Source organism: Nuphar pumila, chromosome 2 (assembly GCF_984573655.1).
Source record: "Nuphar pumila chromosome 2, dmNupPumi1.hap1.1, whole genome shotgun sequence".
NCBI classification, from domain to species: Eukaryota; Viridiplantae; Streptophyta; class Magnoliopsida; order Nymphaeales; family Nymphaeaceae; genus Nuphar; species Nuphar pumila.
In genome coordinates, this window is record NC_143250.1 from 126,921,632 (window position 1) to 126,946,394 (window position 24,763).

General features: G+C 37.9%; 1 protein-coding gene across 1 annotated transcript; it reads left to right on the forward strand.

The window, feature by feature from the left end:
• Positions 1-1,729: 1,729 nt before the first annotated feature.
• LOC149847044 (polyadenylation and cleavage factor homolog 4-like) lies at positions 1,730-13,653 on the forward strand. Its single transcript, XM_089996767.1, has 7 exons — positions 1,730-2,436; positions 4,734-4,835; positions 5,164-5,424; positions 7,352-7,471; positions 8,641-9,261; positions 10,440-12,506; positions 13,287-13,653. The coding sequence occupies exons 1-7, from the start codon at positions 2,062-2,064 to the stop codon at positions 13,302-13,304; spliced, it is 3,564 nt and encodes a 1,187-aa protein (XP_089852893.1). The 5' UTR covers positions 1,730-2,061; the 3' UTR covers positions 13,305-13,653.
• Positions 13,654-24,763: the final 11,110 nt, after the last annotated feature.

Genomic DNA, 24,763 nt, shown 5'->3' on the forward strand with positions numbered 1-24,763 from the left:
TTAGAGTAGATTATTATTGGTTAACTTTAGTTTAATTAGTTTTATTCTTTAACTGTTATATACAGAATAGTTGCAGCCATTGGGAAAGAGTGACTATTGGAATTGCCTTCCAACATTCCTCTTATGGCCACACGACCTTACATCTCCTACTTGGCCATAAGAGAGTGTGTTTTCATATTTGTTCTCAACTGAAACCTTGCATACACACTTTCTGAGTGATATTTTATTCACATTGTCTATGTGATCTTATGCACTCACTACTTAAACATATCGGAGTCTCATATGACTCATATGTCTAGTGAAAACATCCTGAGTGACTGTTTTGGTTAGTGGATCCACTATCATGTCACCTGAAGGAATATAATCCATTGCTATTTTATTTTTATAAGCATATCATGAATATATTGATATTTAACTTCTATATGCTTACTTTTAGAGCTATCTGTTCTTGTTTGAATTAATCTTATAACAACTTTATTATCACAATGAATTGGATTTCTTGAAATATCCAATTTTAAATAATTTAGGAAGTGATTTATTCGCACACCAAAGATGACTGTCATGTTACAAGCAATATACTCAGCTTCCTGAGTATGTTGTGCTACACACCCTTGCTTCTTGCATGATCATGCAATTGCCCTACCTTTTAACACAAATATATAACCAAATGTAGACTTTGTTTCATCTCTATCTCCAATAAAGTTATCATCAGAATAACCCACAAGCTCTAATCTAACTGACTAATAACTTAGTTTGAATTCCTTAGTTTCTTTTAGATATCGAAAAATCTTTTTCACTGCTTCTCAATGAAGGAGCCTAGGATTATTTTGATATTTACTCACTAGACTTACAATAAAGCTTAAATCAGGTCTAGTGCAAAACATTGCATACATCAAGCTTCTAATTGCCTAAGCATAGAAAACATTTAACTTTTCTTGTACATCTTTTGGACAATCATTCTTACTTAGCTTTAGGTTTTTTATTACAAGAATATCCTTTGCCTTAGTACTTTCTATTCTAAATCTCTTTAGAATATGGTTAAAACATTTTTCTTGACTTAGATATATCAACCTCAATTTTCTATTTTTTTTGTATTTTGATTCTAAGGATATATGAGGCTTCATCCATATCTTTCATTTCAAATCAGGAACTTAACCATGACTTGGTTTCATTTATCATGTTTATGTCATTTTTTGTAATTAATATATTGTCAACATAGATAGATAACATGAAGAGCGTATACAAAGTGATATAAACTATTTGCACAAATACTATTATTTTGGTGACTGCTTAAGTCCATACAAGAATTTATTCAATTTGTATACTTTATTCTCACAAAAAAAAAACTACTGGTGACCCATCAATCGCCCTGCCTTACTTGACCCACCTTCAAAAGATTTGTCATTTAAATGAAGGGCTGGATCAAGATAATGTGCATAGCTAAGATACAATACTAATCTAAACCCAACTTCAAAACTATATAAAAGTCTGATCATACAAGTTTGAATCCGATCCAAATATAAACACTTCTTGAAATCTTATTGTGTAGGATTTGGATCTGATGTCAAACCAAAATCAGATGCATTTTCAACAGTAAACATGTCACGGAAGGGAAAAATGAAAATATACATATATAAAATAAAGGGAAGAGATACTCTCGAGCATCTGCACCTCTCGTTGCTCCCCCGACTTCCTTCTCTTCTTCTTATTGATTCCTGCTGATGCTATCGGGAGCCTCTGGTAAGAGTTCTTCCCTGTTACTGCCAAGGAGGAGGAGGAGGACTTGTGCGGACGCCCCCTCTCCACCCGCGCGGCCCAGCTCCTGACCTCCCCTCCACCGATGCTCCCTTCCGGTCGTCATAGGATGCGTCTTGCATCTTGTTCTCCTTCGAATCACGAGTTCACTTGGAATTAAGGTTTCGGATTGCCGGAGCCCGCCCGCAGAATATTTTCTCTGTCGGGCCGGGCGCGTGCAGCTGGGAGTTTTGCTCTGTGGGGGTTAGGGCTAAGTTCTAGGGTTAGAATTTAAAAGCTTGGGATTTTCGGTCTCCGTTTGTGGAGATGGAGATGGAGAGTTCTCGAAGACCGGTGGACAAAAGGAGGGAGCTCGGCTTGAAGAAACCTAGATTGTCGGATGAGGCCGAGAGGGGCCGAGCTGCCGGAGGAGGAGGCGGCGCATTCCTCGCTAGGTTCAGGGCGAACGACAGGGAGAGAGATGGCGACAGAGGAAGGGTCATCGTTGATGAGAATGAGAGGGATGATTCGGGCAGGGGGGCTTACCATCAGCAGCAGGAGCTCTTGAGTCAGTACAAGACTGCGCTCGGGGAGCTTACTTTTAACTCGAAACCCATCATCACGAACCTCACGATCATTGCTGGGGAGAATACCCATGCGGCAAAGGGAATCGCTGCAATTGTATGTGCGAACATCCTAGAGGTGATTTTTGCTATCGTTGAAAACATAAATTTGCCATTTTTTTTGTATTTTTGGTGGATGTTTAGTTCTATAATTCTATTATACTCTTGAAGGTGTTACGTTCAAAATCATGAAATTAATCGAGTCTCCTTGTTATTCTTTCTTTTTTGTGTTTCTTTGGTGATGAATTAGTGTCATATACCAGTTCCTTGCTTTTCTTTGTTGTGCACTTATACGTATAGTAGTTGGAATGGTTGATGCCATGGGATTTATTCATAATGGAATGTGTTAAATAAGAATTGTGCATTGCCAATGTATCCGGTTCATTAGTTTGTGCCCTGGTGCATGTGACGCGAATCAACCCTGTCTATGCCATCATAAAATGCACACACATACAGAACGTGTTCATAAACACCAGAATCTTGGATATCTGTACCCAAGAGGCATTCTCTCTGACTTCATGTTTGATGAATTTTGAACCGTACCATTCTTATAGATAAGAGTTATAATTTCCATGTGGGTTCCAAAATTTTTGGTACAATGTACCTATGAAATATCAAACCTCACATTCTTGATGTAGGGGAAATTTTATTTCTACTGCTGCTAACTATATCGATCAGTGAAGCTTCATTTCAGAAATGGGATGGGCGGAATGTATTCCTTGTTGATATTTCTCGTCATTTGAGTTTGGAACCCTGGGGGGATGAGTCCGGTTTGACATATCTTAGTGCAGACTCTGTTACAGTGAACATCACATTCAAATTGTGCTTTCAGAATCCAGGAAGAATAATTGATCAGTTTGACCAATTCTTTTTGTGAGTTTTATTGAAGAAATTCTTCAGAGAAACATTTGACCTTTGAGAGAGCACACAATTCAACAAATGACGCTTAACATTATTGGAATCAAGCAATTATATTGCTTTTCGCACTTTCTGATAATGCTATTGTTGTTGCCTTTCTTTGGTGCTTGATCTTCTTCAACTTGTGGTACTGGAATTTGATATCTTTGTTCCTTGACAGCTTCTAAATCAGTGGTTCATTCCTTTTTCTTTTCTTGCTTCCTATGAGTCAGCAGCATGGTAGATCATCTCTTTCTCTCTCTTTTGGGGAAATTCTTATTTAAAAGCTTTAGAAAATCACTTACCCCTTGTTTCAGATCTGCCTTAACCAAATGCAAATCTCTGAAAGAGAAAAGGGTTTTTCACTTCTTGATCCAGCTTCCATGTAAAGAATTTGTGGTCATATTCCAGCAAAAACAAGAATAGACCCAATTTTAGGTATAAATCCCTGGGAGTAGGAACTGATCTTGGTTCTGAGTGTTTAGGCGAAGAAGAGTTTAACACTTACCACACATATAGTGAGAACCCTGGCCAAAATGGCCTGAAAAAGGGGAAAAAAGTGACAGAGAAAATGCAGCCAGATTTTGGTCCAAAGACTTAAGAAAAAGGTCAAATTATATGAAATGGCCAGTATCATGTGATAAATTACAAACAAGGTGCGTCATACATATGACATAATACCGAAACTTTCCAAAGCAAAAAAGTGCATCATGTTGTACTGTTATAAGATCGGTATATTGTATCATAAAATGCAACTGCATTTCACAGCATTTGTCTAAAACCGTTCTTTCATCTACCAAACAAGTCTATGAGAATGACCTTTGCCTTCTGCAAAATAGTCCTTTGGTCTGTCATGTTTGGAACAACTTAAACAAGATAACCTATTGTATAGTATGGTGGTCAAGACAATCAAGCTTATGTTTGATGCCCTAGCTTTCATTATTTGTCCTTAGCGAATTTTCTTTTTTGTCCTTTTTGACCAAAATGATATGGTATAGATTTCATTTTGGAGATGGAAATGCAAACTGAGGAAGAAATGGCACAAAATATGGAGATGGCGGTTGCCATCGGCAGGGTGGTGCACATGGATGGAGAGAAACACAATCATGTTTTAGAATCAAGTGTGCTCACTAGCTGTTGTTCTGATTCTCATTATGATCAACGCTAACTTTGTGCTATAGTAGAAAGAACTAGTAACAAACTTTGATGGAGTATCTTCAACATAAAAGGGTCTACATGATGGTTTATTTATTATTTGCAGTATAGCACTGTTTCCTTTATTTTTTTCATTTGATGCATAAGCAGGTAGATCTCATTTTCCACCTATTGCTTTTGCCATAGTGAGGAACATCAACACAAATATATAAAGATTTCTAGTAGTCCTCCATGTGTTTGTTATTTCAAGATAAAGATTGATGATTTTTTTCCTGTGGAGTTTGTTCATTACACCATGGCTGATATTTCTAGTGAAGTTTGCAGATTCCCAGTGAGCAAAAGTTGCCTTCTCTGTATCTTCTAGACAGTATTGTAAAGAATATTGGGGGGGATTATGTCAAGTACTTTGCTGCGAGGCTTCCTGAGGTGAGATTTTTCTCGAGACTTGTTTTCGTGTTGGGTTGTTAACTGATGTAACAAAACTATTGCTTCAAATTGTGCAGTTATCTTATAATATTAATATTCATTCCATATGGATCGTCCTTTAATTTTATTATTGAAGTTATCATTCTAGAAAATTTTCTCCCTGTTGTTTGAAGTTAAATATCTTTGAAAGTTATTATCGAAAAAAAAAATCTTTGAAAGCCTAACTCCAACTTTTATATCTATTCGTAAATCATTTTTTTCTTTTCCTTGATTATTTTTTTTAGTTAACATTCAATTTCCACAGTCAGAGTAATTGCTGCTCATCTAGGTATTTTGCAAGGCCTACAAACAAGTTGATCCATCCATCCATACCAGTATGCAGCATCTCTTCAGGACCTGGAAGGGTGTATTCCCACTGCCGTCACTTCGTGTCATTGAGCAAGAACTTGATTTCCCCCCTTCTGTGAATGGTTCATCTTCCGGAGTGCCTGCATCTAGATCTGATTCTCAATCTCAGCGCCCAGCACATAGCATTCATGTAAATCCCAAATACTTGGAGGCAAGGCAGCGTCTTAAGCAATCAAGCAGGGTAATTACTACCTCTAGCTATGGAAAAGTACAAATAATCAATCTGTATATTTTAATTATTACTGTAAATCCTGTAATTTGTTTCCATATGTTTCAAAATGCAAACTTAATTACGTCAGAATATGTTTTTTTAATTAGAACGGAATTCCTATCTTTCCAATTTTTATATGCTTCCTTTTTTTTATTTTTGAGAAAACCACATTTGGCATTAAATAATAATTACAAGTGGCTTGTCGGTTTATTTTATATCTAAAGTGGATGTGCTTTCGTGCACCTAATTCTGGTAAGTGTTCTGGGTTTATCTTCTGCATTATGCCTCTGCAACATTTGGATGCAGTTTTCTATTTATTTGATTATGATTTTAGTTTTACACATATGCATAGGCTATGGAGACAACATGAATGTTGGTGATTATTATTTTCCAGTATCCAGTCAGCCCAATGGACAAATTGGAATATAGGACTTAACAATATCAAACATGAGAAGGGTGTATCATCAAACACCCTTCTCATTTAATCCAAATCAGATGCACGCGTGCGATCAACGGCACCCGCAAAAATGATGTTTTTTGGGTCTTTAGTGGCAGTTGTGTGTGCTGCTAAAGACCCCCAAGGCTTTAGCAGCGGTTGCTGACCACCGCTAAAGCCTGTTTTTGCGCAAAATTGGATTTACATTGCATGTCTGACACTGTTTGAGGGTAATGTTGTTCGAAGTTACTCTGTTCTCTATCAAACATGTATTATGTTTATATTTTTTACAATTACATAAATGGTCCAAGAACTTTCTAAGATCTCTTTTAAGCCGAGTGTCATGCCTATGGCAGCATATAGAGGACTAAATGCGAGTGAACACAATGTTTGTAATATCTCTTTCTACTGTGCTAGTAGTAATAGAGTCAGATTATATTTTGCCAATGCTAGGAAGACCGCTATTTTTTGTTTTTTCTGAATGTCTACTTTTGACTATGTTACAGGAATTTTGCTAGGAAATACCTGTTTGTATCATCATGCTAATTCATTTTATCCACTAGGGCTTTGGGTTCCAAACATAGTCACAGATACCAGTTTTGTCCAGGCAACTTCTCACCATAATATGGTTTAGTTGATAAATCTCAGGCAAAACTTGGCACTTAAAAATTTTAAAAATATAAAGCAGAAATAAGTAAGAAAATGACATGTTTAGATAATAAAACACACATAATAAAAATAAAAGTGAAAAAATAAAAAGAAGAAAAACATATTTAAGATATAAAAAAGAAGTAAAAAAGGTAAAAGTAACTAATAATATCATGATATTATCGCGATAGTATTACAATATATATAAATTTATGATATTTTCAAAATCATTGTGAGGTTTTGCCTTAATATTGTTTTATGAATTTACACTGATATTATCGCGATGTTTTCAATATCACCTATATCTGTGACTATGGTTCAAAAAATCCTTATGTATGGATATGAATGCTTCTCATGGACTTGAAAGATATCCATATTCAGGAGTCGAAATGGATATCCTTTGGCACCATCCAAGTCTTCTTTTATTTTATGTAATGTGAAAGTCAAATGTTCACAGAACAATTATAGCTGAGCTACGTTTGGTGTACATGGCTATCCTTACACTGCCTGAAGTTTTATCTATTGTCATTTTGGAGTAAATATCAATGCAGCGATGAATGACTTCCGGTACTTTTTCTTTTCCTTTGTCGTCTTTCTGAGCTGTCAATCTACTACATATTGGATCTTTTACCATGATGTGGTTGTATTATTATAAAGTTTTGCCTACTGGAACTTTGTATTTTATGCCATATTGATATGCCTGCAGCCTTGAAAATTCCCTCAAATTGACTTGTTTTCCTTTTCTAGTTTTTGATATTTATTTTAGTTTTATGTTATATAGCTTGCTTTATTTTCTTCATCTATGCGTTGCAGTCTAAGGGAATTGAAACTGAAAGCAGTGGAAACACACTGATGGAGGAAGCAGAGAAGCCTGAGCGAACCTCTATTTCTGGGAGTCCAAAACCATGGGCAGAAGTCCCTGCTAAGATGGCTGTATGTGATCTTGTTATCTGCTTGTTTTTCTTTTATACTATGCTGAAGTATCTGAATGAAGACCTTGCAGTGCATTCCAATGTCTTATGCTGCATGAAATTTCCACACTTCCACTTGAACATGTAGCTCAACAAAAGCACTTGTTTACAGTGAATTCATCTGAACAGAAAATATGATTTACATATTATGGGATATATTTTCGTAAAAATCTTTGTATGTATGAAAACCTCTACTTTTGATCTCTCTTTCTATGTATGAAAACCTTTCCATGTGGTAACATTTATGTTTTATGTGCAAATATATGATAACTTGATAAATACATTGTTGGGGAAATTTTTGTGGAATACCCTTGTTATAAAACCTTAGTTAATGGTGAAACTGATGTAAATTGTGGCTTTCATAAGGCAATATTACTATGACGAACTTTATGAAATCACTACAAAATGGTGATGTAAATGTAGCCAAACATTTAATGCCTCATGAGTATGAAGTTCAGTTGTTTTTCCGAAGGAAATATTTTGTACTGTAATGATGTTACGTATTCACTAACCTGTAAAAACCTTTTATTTATGGATTATAATTCCTCTTAACCGGGGAATGTAGACATTTCCTTGAAATCATGTGTACTGCAAGCAAACTATCTGTTAGTTACATGATTGAGAACACAGTGCTATTAATTACATTCTGTTGTTTCATAAATGGCTTAAATGTGTCCTTCCTAAATTTTTAATGCAGAAAAATACTGCCTGAAGTCCACACTCTACAAGTTTACTTATCTTTCACAAGTGGTTTCTGATTTTGGACACATTTTATCTGCTTGTGGGACTCATCCATTAGTAATTCTCTTTCTACAGACTGCTTATGCTGATCTTTGAACATCTGCGTGAAGTGTGAACAAATGCATTGTGCCTTAACTTCTTGTATGCTAGTAATAATTTCATCCTAAAAATGCTGTTTTATTGTGAAGAGCTTACATTGTTCTTTGCGTGTTCTTATCAATGAACAACTTTCTTGTAGCTTACCTTGCAACTGTAATTGTGATTCAGCTCCTGTGCTAGCCTCAAGTTTCTTCTTTTCTTCCTTTCATTTGTATATTTGCTCTCGTTTAGATCTTCTTTGTTTGATAAAAGTGCTGACTAACTGATTATTCTCTTGATGTCATTTTGCAGAATATGCAACGACCTCAGAGGGGAGAGCGTTTCAATGAGCCTCTATATGGTAAAAAACCTGGATCAGGATATGTAGACCATGAGAGTGGCTCTGACCCTGCAAGCCGTCAAGACATGGGAATCAGAAGACTTGGTGAGAGGGTAACTGAGGGGAATGAAGGAGCAGATCAGGCTTGGTATGGAGGAGTCGAGAACAATGAAGCAAGCACAGCATTTGGTAACAGGAATGGTCATGACATGGCACAGGTGCCTTCAGGTGGATTAAATGATTCATATGGAAACTATAGAGCTTCTAGAACTGCAAGAACTGTGCCTCAGCTGAATCCAGCCCCAAATGTTGCTAGTTTAGGCACAAAAGGAATTTCGAGGAACTGGAAGTACTCTGAGGAAGAAGAATTCATGTGGGACGACATGAATTCTAGAACAACAGATCCTGGAGGGGCAGATGGATCAAAGACCGTTGGTTGGAATCGTGATCCCTCCAAAAAGTCTCCAAGTACACAGAAGCGCAAATGGATTTCCACAGAGTCTGGACAACTGGATTCTGACTGGAGTCAAGCTGATACTTTATCTCAATCAGACAAGCCTGTGGAAGCTGATGTTAAATTTCCTGTGCGAAGAGTATTGTCTCAAACTTGTCTTTTGCTTATTTTGTTGATATTTATGGTTCAAAGTTCAAACATTGCTTTTGATCTTTTGTTTCCTCAGTTCTGCAGACAAGGAACAAACTTCCCTTTTTTTAAGCCAAAAAATATTTGTTATATGCCATGGTATCTAGATGGTCTTACTAAGCTGCCTTGTCACTGACCGATACATGTGTGTACCCTCCTTGAATGCTTCTGGATACTCCAAGTTTTAATTCATGAAGTGGCCACTTAATGGACTTTAATTCGTAAAGGTTTCTAGCATTTATAGACTTTGACACCTCTTTGTACTCTATGCTTTGGGTTTCCTCTCTTTTTTTCTTTGGTTTGAATTAAATTGTAGTTTTTATGTTAATGTTATTTTATTTTATTTTTATGATGAGGACCACTTAATGGACCTGCTCCCCAGAAAGGCAAACCCTGGGTGGGGCCCATGACCACCTTGCCTTACGTGTGCACCAGCAGGGTTTGATCCAGCTCCTTCATCTCAACGCCTTCACGACCACCCCACTGTCCACCGGGGGATCCACCCCCCAGCAAGGCAAACCCCAGGTGGGGCCCATGACCACCTTGCCTTACGTGCCCACCTTCGGAAGCTACGGACACACCTGTGTGCCAGCGGGGTTTGATCCAGCGCCTTGACAACCACCCTGCTGGCCATATGGGCGACCCCTGCAGTGGTAGTTTTTATGTTAATGTTATTATTTTGTATGTAATTACACATCTTTTTAATGTAATTTTGAAATCACATTTTAATGTTTTTCTATAAATTTTCTAGAAAAAGGAGTAATACTTTGTATTTTTTATCTCTCATTCATTGTATTACTAGCTTAATGTCATGATTACTTTTTGTAATTCAAAGGTCAAACATGTGTGTGTGTGTGTGTGTGTGTGTGTGTGTATGCAGAGCGTCTTTAACTTCCACAATATTACATGGACATTAACATGTCGAACACTTTTTTTCACCCATACATTCATTAATGCATGAAACTTCCAAGAGAGAGAGAGAGAGAGAGAGAGAGAGAGAGAGAGAGAGAGAGAGAGAGAGAGAGAGAGTACCCAACACTGCATAACTATGTCTGATGCTGGTATCTGTATTTGTGTCAAGCAGTTATATGTTATAGTTCATGGTCTGATTTTGATTATCGTATACAGGACCTTCATGATCACCTTCAACAATCTCATGGCCAGAAGGATGCTGGCTATAGGGATAGGAGAGAAACTTCAGTGGATTCATCATCTGTTGGGCAAGGGGTAGAAGCTGCATTTGTTCATCAAACAGGATGGGTTCCACAGGACCAACTGAACCAGCCTCACTCAACGTCCAGATTGCTCTCCAGGCTACACTCCATTGATTCTTTAAACCATCCAACTACTGCTGCTACTAATACATGTCAACAAGAAGGGTATATCATTGCGTTGGATGGTAATTTAAGTTCAAATGTGGATCTGCCATCCATAGGCAGAACAAGAATTGGATCACAAGTTGCTCCTTCAAGCTTTGGATCTACCCAGCATGCTCTCCCATTCAGTGTAATGCCTGGGCATCAGCAGCTGCAACCACAGAGACCTCCATCACCGTCAAGTCATGCATCTGTGCACCAGCGCACACACTCACCATCTTCGGCACCTCATCAGCTACACAGTCAACTTCAGCAGCCATATGGTTTATCTGAGCATGACCATCTAGAAGCCATGTCCTCTCCTCCAGGTCAAAAAGCCTCACATGTGGGGCAGTCAAATGCATCACCACAATTCCAAGGAAATAAAGAGCTTCCTTTTATGCCTCAAAGTCATGATCAAGCTAACACCTTGTTGCATTCACGAGTGCCCCAGCAATTGCAGCCTCAACAATTTCATAGTGCATCATCTTCTCTTGCACAACAAAGGATGCACATTCCTTTTGTGGAACCAGAACCATCTCAACCACCTGGACAGTCACAACCGCCGCAGATGCAACCTCGAGGTTTTGGACTCCACCAAGCTATAGGATACTCAAATTCAGGTCTCCCTAAAAATTCTTCAAGGGTTCTCCCAAGTCAAACAAACACAAATAGTTTATTGGATGCAATCATGAAGAGTGCCTTGCTACCTCCACACTCCGCCTCATCAACTGATGTGCCTAAAAACACCAGCAGTTTCTCAAACATGAGTTATCCTGAATCTGGCCATTCACAATCAAATTTAAGTGTGCAGCCCCCTTTGCCCAGTGGACCCCCACCCATGCAACTCTCAGCATCCTCACATCCTTTGTCTACATCTACATCTGTGTTAGGTCCAAGCCTGCAGGATGCCTTATCGGCTGTATCCCTGCCACTGCCCAGAACTTCTCAGCCTCCACTACCACCTGGTCCTCCACCTGCATCATCAATGGTAGGTACCGCATCACAGAGTTCAAGCTCTGGAAATGTCACAACAAATCCACTTTCAAGTTTGTTGAGTTCTTTAGTCGCTAAAGGTTTGATATCTACATCAGCACCGGAATCATCAAAGCCTAACCCAGTCCAGATGCCAATTCAGATTCACCAGAGTGAAGGCCTTCTTACCAGTAGCTCTATGCCAGACTCTTCAAATTTGGTTTCAACAACCTCCCCTCTTACCCCTCCAGATGGTGAGCTGTCTGTTTCTGAGTCTAGTTCGAGGCCTTCTGGTCGCTCAAATGCGACAATTGAAATCGATGCTCGGATAGGCATTGAGTTTAAGCCAGGGGTAATCCGAGAGTTTCACCATTCAGTCATCAATGGTCTGTTTCATGACCTTCCACATCAATGCAGCATATGTGGTCTTCGACTCGAATGTGAAAGCAATCTCATCAGGCACCTGGACTGGCATGCTTCAAGAAAGCTTGAACTTAACAGTTTCAAGAGAATATCAAGGAAGTGGTATGTTAGCTGGAGAGACTGGGTTGAAGGGAGGCCTGGTTCATCCTCTGGCCCAATCCATAGCCCAGCAAGTGAGATGACTTTGCCTGCTGACAGATCTGAACCAATGGTCCCTGCCGATGAAAGCCAGATTATATGTGCATTATGTGGTGAGCCATTTGAAGATTTTTACTGTCATAAGAGGGATGAGTGGATGTTTAAAGGGGCAGCGTATACGACTCTTCCTACTGATGGTTCTGGGAGCATGGATAGTGACTTTTCAGCAAAACTAATAGTGCATGTTAACTGTCTGACAGAAAGCACCAGTGGTTGCTTGGAGGAGCCTCAATCTATTCACATGGTAATCTTCTTTGCCTTGTTAGCCAATGTTCATTTAATAGTTTTGTAACTCGTTGAGTTTGTTTAATATGAAACAAATTTTGGGTCGGTAAAATGCTTGATGTGGGATTTTCATTGTAGCTTTTCCTCCACATGATTATATCTTCTTTTGAAACCTCTTTTTTCATTTAATATTTTGTTCCTGTAATTTGTCTTTGGTGGTAGTGCATGACCGTATTGAAGCCTGTCTTAGGCACCAACCAATCAGGGGATAAGTCTGCATTATGGATTGTCAGTCATTAACTGGAGCTCTTATAAATTCATAAATAACAATTGAACACTTGCTGAGCCTTTTATTTTGAACTTTATTTGTCTACATTAATTTTGTGGGCCCATTTCTCACAATAGAAATCCTCTTCTGTTTGAATCTGCATTGCCGTATGAATAGAATCCATAGATAAACCCAAGTGCTTGTCTTTTAGTGGGTGTCAAATCCTTGGTACGCTGCTGTTAAACCTCCAAGAAGACTTGGTTGGCTGGCCAGTACTGAATTCCATGAAACCAGTTGAGGTCGTTTGCATCGTTGACCAACATGACCTTTATCAGAGTTGGGCAGTCCGAATTTGAGGTACAGAATATCAATCAGCCCGATTGGTTTGCACAACTCACTTTTAGGCAGAACCAAGTCCATGTTGGATTCCTCCGTCTTATCTCTATCTTTGCCTGGGTTTGCGATTTTACTCATGTCTTCAACCATAAAATATTTCTCTTTATTTATGTCTTTGGTTGTTGCTGCATGCAGGACCAGACAAGTGGTTGATACATGTACACAGGAAAAAATCCAGGTTGTTCTTTCTATTGCAGGTGCAAGCGTGGCAACAAGCGGGTCCTTTTGGTGTAATTTTTGCATGTTACATGCACATGGTATCCTGGTTACATAGTTGCCTTGTGCCTGGAAAATGGAAACGAGTATCCCACTCATCTGTTATTCTTTATATCTGGTAAAAGAAATAGAATCATCAATAGGTTTCTGTGTCTCCTGTTTCTGTCTGTTGTGCGTGTGTTTTCTCATGTTTTGATTTAGTATGCATCAGCGCTATGATGGCGTATCTGGCTGTATGGATGATAGTTTTTTTCATCCTACATGGTAAAATAAAAATCATTTGCACTCACACGCCAAATGCATTCAACTATCCCTGTTAATAAAGAAACAACCTTGCATTATTTGTTTATAAGGATTGGCAGCCATGCTGTTCGGAGTTTCATGTTACACATTATGCATGCTAGTTTTAGTGAATTGATTTCTCTATACAATAACTAATTGAAAGAGTTTCAGTATTAAACTGTGTGGTGTCTGTTCTCTGTGGCTTAATAGAAACAACCTTGCTTTATTTGTTTACAAGGATGACAGCTATGCTGTTTGGAGTTACATGTTACACATGCTGGTTTAAGTGAATTGAGTTCTTTATACAAAAACTAATTGAAAGAGTTTCAGTATTAAATTTTGTGTGGTGTCTGTTATCTGTGGCTGGATTCTGTTAATCCTGTGCCTCTTTTCTGGTCATTGTTTTGGAGTTTACTGCCTTTGTACACGAAGCATGAGCCAGACTTCCAACTTTAGATTTTTACAGTTTCAAATATCATAGTTGAACCAGCTGGTGCAATACTTTGAGACTATCATGCACCCATGCATGCAAAAAGATGGTGGTGGGTGAATTTGTTACACCGAATTGGCAAGAACATCTTGTTGACCTGATCAAACACCACTCGATTCATCACTTCCCAAATCTTCCTAATAACCAATTAGAAGGATATCTGTCACTCTCTTAACGATTTTGTTTTTGAAAGGCATCTTGCTCCATCGAATCAATGCCCTAGCTGCACCACATCCGGAACAGATGACACCGATCTCCTATCTGTGCTGCCACACAGCCAAGGAACAGATGATTACTCGTTTCAACTGCTTTGTTGCACAGACTACATCGCCTAAGCTCATCTCCAAATGTTGGAGTCTTTCATGAGTTATCAGGCAGTTCTCTGCAGCCAATCTCAATGTCATGGCTGCTCCCGGAACATTGATTCACCCGCACCATCATATACACTTGTGAGCTCAATCCTTTCTTCCTTACTCCTGATCTCCTTTTGGCTTTTGGCTTTTGGCTTTTGGCTTTTGGCTTTTGGTGCCATAAAAGTCTGTCTTCCCCTTCTCAAGCCTCTTTCACTGAAATTGGTACCTGCGTAATAAAACTCCACAAAGGGAAAAAACCAAATGGCTACGCAAACATGTTCCCTTATAACTCTCAGCGTATTTCTTATTATTATGTAGTGACTTGTTGAAAGAAAAAAGGAAACAACAAAGGGAAACAACCAAATGGCTATGCAAACATGTTCCCCCTAGAACTCTCAGCATATTTCTTATTATTAAGAAATTGAAGATAATTAATAGAAGACCAAGTTTTGGTGAAGAGTTACAAAATTCCAACGATTAGATTTTGAATGTTTTCTTGCAGCATAGGTGTCAGATTGAGATTCCATAATGGTAGCAGAATCTGTGAAAAAAATCAGTTTTAAAGAAACAATTTCAGCCCCACTAGATCACTGAGATGAAATCTGTTGTGGTGTCTTGAATTTTAGACCCGCTCCAATCCATGACCCAGCCCAAAATATTTTGGTGACCGTACAATGTGGACTGCCAATAGGTGTTTGTGGTGGCGTAGGGGTGGACCCCCTGTGCTATGAACCTGTCTAGTTTTGTAATTTTCTTTTTTGTACTAGCTAGAATTTTAGGCCCTTAGCCATATTTGTTAGCCGCCTTCTTTGAGTTGGGGTTATGGGAGTTTTGGGTGCATTGGGGATTGGTTTGGGAGCTCTGTATTTTCAGGGATTTGCTACTAGTGGATTTTTTGCTCTTCCTTTGCCCGTGGATGTAGGCTTGTGTGCCAAACTACATAAATCTGTTGATTCAGGCATGAATAAGGTAAAATGAAGTTCAATGGTAAAAACCTCAGAAAAGGTTAAACATAAAGAACATCAAACTAACTTTCATTCATAACACACAGAAGACGGAATACATGGACTCGTGTATATTTAAAAAAACCAACACATGATGACCACTATGTGGTAGACCAGTCTCCACATTCTCTACCTGCTCCCATAAGAAAACAGCTCCTAAAAACTAGCTGCCCATAACAAAAAAGCAACTAGCAGCTCCCTACAAACTAGTTAACCATAAGCTCCACGTGCAAAACCCCCATCCCATAAATTTGCAACTTCATAACTGAACCTTGGATACTCCTGAATTTACAGCCCACTAACAGGAGCATATTTGATCATCAACTTACATTATCCACCTTGATGTGAAAAACTCACACACCTAATGATGCAGTGCATTCAGAGGACGATTTGCTACTGGATAGGTCGGGAAAGAAATTTAACAGAGCCAAAGCATTCAAGCCAAGCTCACGCCCAACTTGAAACAGGCTTACAGGGACCTAGACATCAATTCTAGATTTTCTAAACCTTCCAGAATTTATTTTATGCATGATTGAAAACTATTTTGCTCTGAAAACCATTTTTTGAGCATCTAAATAATATTGTTGAATTTTAAGAATTTTTGTAACAAAAAAATCCAATATTTTTGTTTTTCGGATTTACCATGTGGACCAGAATCTAGTTCCAGTAGCATGTCAGGATCTGTTTAGGCTATTATAGGTTGTATTAGGTTTTTTGGGTATTATTTTATTAAAATATTGAGCAGTTTTTTTTGGATCCATTGGACAGCCCAAATCTGCCGTTTTGATCCAAAACGAGCTGATTGTATCAAGTTATAGCTGTTGGACCCAAATCATCCCATTGGGTGTCCTGGGCGGTGCTCTTTAATCCCAAAGAGGGTGATGTTGAAGCCTCCCTCTCTCTTCCAAGGTTGTTAAATGCGATGAGGCGAAGCGAGGCGTTGAGCCTGCGCTTCGCCTCTGAGGCGTATGCCTCAGGTACTGACGCCTCGCTTCGCCTCTGAGGCGTATGCCTCAGGTACTGAGGCGTACACCTCTCACAACATGAGATGATTTTAATATTTTTAATATATGTTTATTTTTTACACTTCTTCGTTTTTTTTTCCTCGTAGGGTATGGGCCGATAAAATATTGAAGCGTACCCTACCTGATTTCAATATTTTTAATATATGTTTATTTTTTACACAGTACCTGATTTCAATATTTACCTTAGGCGCATCACTGCAACGCCTCAGTACCTTCAGCGTGCGCTTCACCTCTGAAGCTTACGCTTCAGGTACTGAGGCGTACGCCTCTAGCAACACTGCTCTCTTCTCTATATCAGCAAACAAGAAGCAGCGTGAAGGGAGTCTTGTTGAACTTTTCTACTGATTGTTGAATCACACTGAGAGATTCAAACATTAGGTAGCTTGTTGCCCTTGGGACTCACGTCATCGAGACGTCACCTGCGTGCGGACAGATTGTGGGGAGACAACTGGTGGTTGACCTTGAGTGGTCCTCCTGTGAACTGTGTCGGAGCTAAGGAGCATGGGAACTTCTCTTGGTCAACGCTACAGTTGCAGTCACAACGCTACAGTCCCAGTCGATGGATCTATGGACATCACCCCCAGTCTTGGTCGAACCCTCTCATTTTTTGTCTATTGGCCGACCAAGGGTGATATTTCTTGAGAAAAGTTGACTTTTGAACTTGTGCAGTAAGCATAGAGTGGTGGACCCACCCAAAGCTCAAATAAAACAAAGCCAATATGTGAAAATTAGTGAATAATGAATAGGAAAAATAAATCATAAGAAAAGAACAAGAGGAGATAGAAAGAAAATACTTACTCAAGCTCCAAGAAGCCCTAGCCATCACTTGTTGAATAGGTAGAACCTTCACGCTACATTACAAGTTAAATTCGAAAGAGCTTTGCCAATTTGATCATATATGCTACGCGAAAAAGGGCATTTTTGGTAGGACAGACCACTCTACTAAGGTAGTAAAGCTACCTAGCCTAAGAAGAATGTAAAAAAGTTTACCTCGTTGGGCTGCTCTCCGAAAGTGAAGGAAAGGAAGGAGGAAGGTGGATGCTTTGATTCTCTACCATGACCAAAGCACTTAAATGGAGGAGCTCACCCAAGCTCAAGATGTGTGAAAAATGAGGTCCAAGGAGGGTATTTATAGGCTCCTTGGTGGAATTACCATTGAGATTGATGCTAGATGAGTGCATTAGCGCTGATCAAGATTGACATCAGTTAGTGCAATTGGCACTGACCTAGGGTCATTCCGACATGCAATGATAAAATGTTCAATTCTTGGAGTTCTACAAGTCCGTTTGACAACCCGTTGTTGCATTGAAAAGCTAAGATCCTCCTCTAAAAAATCTCTTTTAGGCTCAAAAACCAAGTCCAAGTATTTGAAAAGTAAAAAGTACCTTTAAATTGGGTCCAACTTTCCAATTAGGTTATTTCAAAATCCAAAACAATGTTTTAGCTATAACTTTTCACTCCAACATTGGATCAAAGTGTTTTTTGATGAGCTGAAAAGTTGTAGACCTCTACTTTTGGTTGAAGATGTTAGTTTATGGGTCAAAGTTTGGTAAAAACCAAATTTCCTTTAAAAAGACTCGAAAACATTAAAAACCTTTGAGAATATTCTTTTTAACACATCAAATAAGACTTTTGAAAATACCCTTCCAAAAGTATTTGAGGGTGCTTGGTGATGGATTGGGATGGTATAAGACTCTTTCTTCTAAATACTTTGTATTCTTGATTATTAAATGTAATGACCTCAATTCATACCTATGGAAAAAAGTGGATTTTTTTTTAAATAGTTGTGAAAACAAACCTAGAGACTCTGAAACTGTCATAACACAACCACAACCACAAGAGAGCTTACATCACCATTATCCAAACCTAGAACAACTTTATTTATCAATCAATAAGGTTTAATGACAATAAGAAAATGAAAGACAAGTAAAACAAAAATATTGAGCCACTTTGTTTCAAGTAGAATGTCCAATAGTCCTGTGATCCCCATAGCTCGTAGTCGCAGCCTGTCTCATCACTCATCAGAGGATGTGAAAAACATAAAAGTATGGTGTCAGAATCATAGATCATATGTACGAATTTTTCTACTAAATCAAATAAGTAAAAAAAACATAAATTATATTCAAACAATATTTTAGACGAAATATAATACTAACACATAATTTGAACAATCATTCATGCATTTATAAGCAATAATCATGCAACACATTATATCACATGCAAGAAAATAGTAAAGATGCATGATCTAATTGCAAAGCAGTAAAGATATATAAATAATTTATTAAGTTATTATTAGAGTTTTTTTTATGCATGACCCTATTAAATGCATAAAATTTTAATTTTACTTTCATTAAAACCCGTGGATACTAAAAAATGAGTACAACAAATTCTTGAATGCAATTTAGGTTCCTAGTTGTAGCTTAACACACAATTTGTATTTTATTACTTGATCTCACACTTGACCCTCGACCGATATCAGGAATCAATATCATCTATCAAAATATTAGAAATCAACATCTAATGTCAAGACATTAGAAAAATCAATATCTACTGATGCCACTTTCTTGGTATACCAATAACAACAACTGTGTTTATGCACCACTTCCTGACAAAGTGGCATAATCTCTTTAAAACTACGGCCGAGAGGTGAACTATCTAGTTGGGTTCAAGGACATAAACACACACAAAATTTTAGTATCCTCACAGTTCTCCCAAACCACAATCCAGGATTCCCACACTAAAGAAGGGATATCCAGGAAAAACATTAATTACACAATTTTCTCCTTTTATCTTTTTATCAAAAGAATTATTGATTTCACAATTCTCATTTTGCAAATCAACATGCAAAATACAATAACATTCGTTTTGCAAATCAGCATGTGAAACTCATCATAGGACCACAACCCGTTATAACATGAAACAATGCAATTAATTTAATATTCAATAAACATTAAATTGATTTTTGAGATGCATAAAAACTAAATATGGAACAATACTTGCTTGAGGCCCACACGACCTACGGTGATCCACTTTTGATCACCGATGCATCTAATACAAAAACCATAATGAGCATGCTACTTATGCAATCATTCAACATGCTCTCAAATGCACATTCATATACACTAACAAGCATCTACAAGAATAGCATATTTCATATGCATATGATGACACAATTGCAAAATACATCTTTCTTTACATAATTCATCTCATACTCTATATGTAAACATTCATATGATCATGCAAGTGCAACAACAAAACCCAAATTTTGGGATTCACATTTTCATTTCATGCATATGTATGTAGATAGCATTGTATATATCAAATCATGCATAACCAAAATTCTCTTACCATTTGGCAAGCTCAGGGTATAATACACATACCCACCGGGTCCAACCCATGTTGCCCACACATGGGACATCATTGGTAGGCACAAGAACACATTTAAATATCCCCATGAAAACATGCATAACAGTCCGGTAATGATCATGCAAAATTTGCACATGTAGAGTCATGCAAAACTGCATATAAAGCATGCATAAGTTTATATATTTACATGCATGAAAGCTAAACTTTTAACATAAGTAAATCTAAAAGTAATATAGCACTTCACATATGTGAATCTAGACATAATTGGGGGGCACTTAACATGTATGAATCTGAACACATCATGTCTAAACATGAACAATAAATTTATACATGTAAACAGATGAATTTGAAACATGCACATGAACATGTAATTCTAATCATACATATAAATCTGATCATATATGTAAACCTGAGCATACATAAGAGTGTAAATCTGATGATTCTTGGTACTCTGACTCTGGCGTAGGCTTATCATGCTTCCTCTATGATGTATGGTAATGATTCTTGGTACCTGACTCAGGCGCGACTCACCACGTCACCAATTATCTAAGCAGCATGTCTCTACATTCTGAATATCAGACAATGACACCCTAAAAGTTGGCAATGGCTCAGGTTTGCTAATTCATAATGTTGGTATGATTTATTTTCCTAAAGTTCACTTTATTCTAAAAGATGTATTGCATGTTGCTCATATCATAAAGAATTTGATGTCGGTCAATAAATTGACCAGAGATAATAACTTATTTGTTGAGTTTCATTCTAATTGTTGTTATATCAAGGGCAAGGCTTTGGAGAGACTTCTAGCCAATAAAAAGAGTGATGGAGGCCTTTATCATATTTCTCTTCAAGCAAGATGGAATAAAGAAGCAATGGTGGGTGAACACACCATGTTTGATCATTGGCACCAATGCCTTGGTCATCTTTCATCTAAAATTGTTCAACATGTGCTTCAGCGTTTTCATTTACCTTTTCAAAAACGGTTTGAAAATAAAGTATGTGAGGCTTGTCAAATTGGAAAGAGTCATAACTTGCCTTTTGTTTCTTCCTCTCACCAAGTGTCTAAACCTTTGGACTTAATTTTTTCTGATGTTTGGAGACCAACCCCTATTTATTTAGTTAATAATGAACATTATTATATTAGTTTCATTGATGCATATTCTAGATATTGTTGGATCTATATGTATATCAAAAATCGCAAGTGTTTGATATATTTAAACAGTTCAAGGTGCATATCGAGATTGTTTGTAATAGAAAGATTAAATTTCTTCATACTGATTGGGGCGGTGAGTATCATAATGTTTCTACCTATCTGCAAGCTTGTGGGATTGACTACCGAGTTTCTTGCCCTCACACACATGAACAAAACAGCAAGGCCGAACACAAACATCGGTACATCATCAATGTTGGCCTCACTCTCATGGCCCATGCTGGAGTTCCCTTGAAATTTTGGACTTATGCTTTTCAAACTGCGGTATACCTTATCAATGGACTCCCTTCGACCACCATTGCTCATAAAACTCCTTTAGAACTTCTTTTCAAGAATAACTGCTGATTATAAATTTTTGAGAGTCTTTAGTTGTGCTTGTTTTCCTTGCCTACAGTCCTATCGCCGTCACAAACTAGATGCTCGGTCCACCCTATGCATGTATTTGGGCTATAGTCCCCAACATAAGGGCTACTTGTGTCTCAACACGACTACCTTCAAAATTATTATTTCCCATCATGTTATCTTTGATGAAACACATTTTCCTTTCTCTAAACCTGGCTGTCTTTCTCCCTTGTCTTCCTCGGCCTCTCAATCTCCTTCTCTTATTCCAATTGCCATGCCCCATCTTTCTAACCCATATCCGGCTACCCCTATGACTCCACCTTCCTTTTCTGCCTCTTCCCCTCCACCCTTCATTTCCATACCTATTCCTGTAGACCCACCTCAAGCTCTATCTCTCTCTCCTTTTGTCGATCTTGTTCCGATAGTTGACCCTGCTAGACCGATGTCTTCTTCTTCTCTGAAACCGGTCCACACCCACCACATGATCACTTGAACCATGGATGGCACTCGTAAACCCAAACTTTACCTCTCCACTAAGCATTTTCTTCACGTTAGCCTTTTCTCCGAACTGACCTAAGACTTGGAACCTACCTCCTTTACCATAGCCAATCAAGATTTTCGATGGCGGCAAGCCATGTACTCAGAGTTTAACGCCCTGATAAAAAATGATACTTGGGTTATTGCTCCTCCTGCTCACCATCATGTTATTGGGTGCAAATAGATTTATAAAGTTAAAAGATAGTCTGACGTTGCCTCGAACATTGTAAAGCTCATCTCATCGCCGAGGATTCAGTAAACAAAAAAGTGTGGATTACTTTGAAACATTCAGTCCAATTGTTAAACCCACTACTATTTGCATTATTCTTGTTCTTGTCACTGGACACAACTGGCCGATCTGGCAACTAGATGTTCAAAATGCCTTTCTTTATGGTATTCTAAATAAAGAGTTCTATATGGCTCAACCTCATGGCTTTCAAGATCCTCGGTTTCCTCATTATGTGTGCAAGCTTCAATGTGCTCTATATGGTCTTAAATAAGCTCCTCGCGCATGGTTTCACTAGCTTAGCACTTATCTCTTGGGCATTGGTTTTGTTGGTTCCCAGATGGACACCTCTCTATTTATTTATCAAAGCTCTCCTATTTTTATTTTTTTGTTAATTTATGTGGATGATATCATCATGACTGAGAAATCTCCTTCTCAAATTCGCTCTCTTATCTCTGATATGGGCCGTGAATTTGTCCTCAAGGATTTGGGACTGCTTCATTTCTTCTTGGGAGTTGAAGTTCGCACTCTTCCCACCGGGTTGCTTCTTTGTCAACGCAAATATATTTTGGAAATTCTCAATCGAACTAACATGCTTGGCGCCAAACCCATTACTTCTCCTATGGCTACCAATCTTTCCCTATCAGCTTTCAATGGTTCTGCTTTTGAAGACCCTACAATATATTGTAGTAATGTGGGTGCCTTGCAATATATTACTTTGACTCAACCTGATGTCTCCTTTATAGTGAATAAAGTGTGTCAGTTCATGCACCTACACACTATTGATCATTGGCATACAATTAAGTGTATTTTATGCTATCTAAAATCCACGATTTTCTATGGCTTGACTATGACTCGTTTCACTAATTTTGACCTGTCAGTGTACACCGATGCGAATTGGGTCAGGTGCTCAGAAATCTACAAGTAGTTATGCAATGTTTATTGATCCTAATTTGGTATCTTGGAGCTCCAAGAAGCAAACTACCATGTCTCGATTGAGCACCGAAGCCAAATATCGAGCTCTCTCCAACTCTGTTGCCAAAGTTACTTGGGTTGGTTATCTGCTACATGAACTGGGTCTCTTTGGTCCTCCTCCAATTATCTGGTGTGACAATATTGGCATCGACACATACCTTGCTTCTCACCCAATTTTTCATTCTCGCTCCAAACACATTGAAATCAAGGTTCATTTTGTCTGCAACAAAGTAATCAAGAAGGAATTACAAGTCCGGTATCAACATACTCATGATCAACTTGTTGACCTGTTCACTATACCCTTATATTCTCAGTGGTTTTCATTGTTGTGGTTCAAACTCAATGTGCACCCGGGCCCATTGTGTTTGCGGAGGGCTGTTAGAGATAAGATTTTGGAAGGATTGATCACCACAACTCCTTCCCAAATGGGCTCTCAAGATAGTGTCCATATGAAAGAAAAGTCATCTAATGAATCAAATGAAGATCATGAGAGAAAGAAAAAGTTGATAATGATAAGAGACCCTAAATCATCACCTGCTAAAGTTCAGCTGAGCTTACCTAATCCTAAAGATCATGATAGAAAGGAAAGATCTCCAGCCATGATTTGTATTCCTAATTCTAAGGCTATTCTAGATCTTTCCAAATGTATTAAATTAGACTCTTATTGTAATTTATATAAAGACAAGAAGAGAAGAGTCCATATTCAAGATTGAATAGAGAGACTATTGATGCAACTTCTTCAATAAAATATTTTTAAAATATATTTTCAATAAAAACATTTGTGCAAACCATACATCAAATAATAAAAACCGGTTTACACTAGCGGTGAATTTCAGGTCAAACTCAGAGAATAAAAAATACTTTGTATTCAAACACACAACTAACTACTCTTTATTGCAAAAAATAAACATCAATTAGTTGAGTAAATAAGGAGAGAGTGCAACCCTCTGCAGAGGACTTAAACAAATGAATAACTGCCTTGTTACAAACCCAATTAATTAAAATAAAATAAATTCTAAGCTAAAAATAAAGAAACAAGTCTTCAGTGCTTCGAGTCTTTAGTCCCCTTGATGTTTGTTCATTTGATGAGACATTCCTTACAATTTTGAGAGCTCTCGAAGGGCCTTTGAAGCGCCTTATCAGGACCTGAGAGGGCTCTTTGAGGGATTAAAATAGGGCTCACCACACGTCCGATCACTCTCTTTAAAACACGAAAAAATACACACAACAGAAACAACACAAAACTAAACAAAATATAAGACTTAGAATCACTAAAAATTCAGCAAAACAAGATTTAACTAGAGCTAATAATAACTGCCTACAAGACGAAATAGCATAACAAATTAATTATACTAGAAGACAAATGAGCAAAACTAACTACAAGAAACCTGCAACAGATTATCTAATCTAATATAACAAATCTAAACTAAGCTACAACTACTATAAACTAATAAATTTAAAACAACCGACACGCACATAGAATAACTTAATAGTTTGCAAACAACCTAAAACACACTAAGTGAAGTAAACTAATAAAAACTTAAAGCACTTAAACTAGCTGAATTAAAACAAGAAAGCATGTGATGAAT

Excerpts from the sequence above, each read along its gene's own strand:
- LOC149847044 (XM_089996767.1), top strand. The coding sequence starts at position 2,062 with ATGGAGATGGAGAGTTCTCGAAGACCGGTGGACAAAAGGAGGGAGCTC. Across the intron at positions 5,425-7,351 it reads GTCTTAAGCAATCAAGCAGG|TCTAAGGGAATTGAAACTGA; the intron begins GTAATTACTACC and ends TATGCGTTGCAG. Across the intron at positions 7,472-8,640 it reads AAGTCCCTGCTAAGATGGCT|AATATGCAACGACCTCAGAG; the intron begins GTATGTGATCTT and ends GTCATTTTGCAG.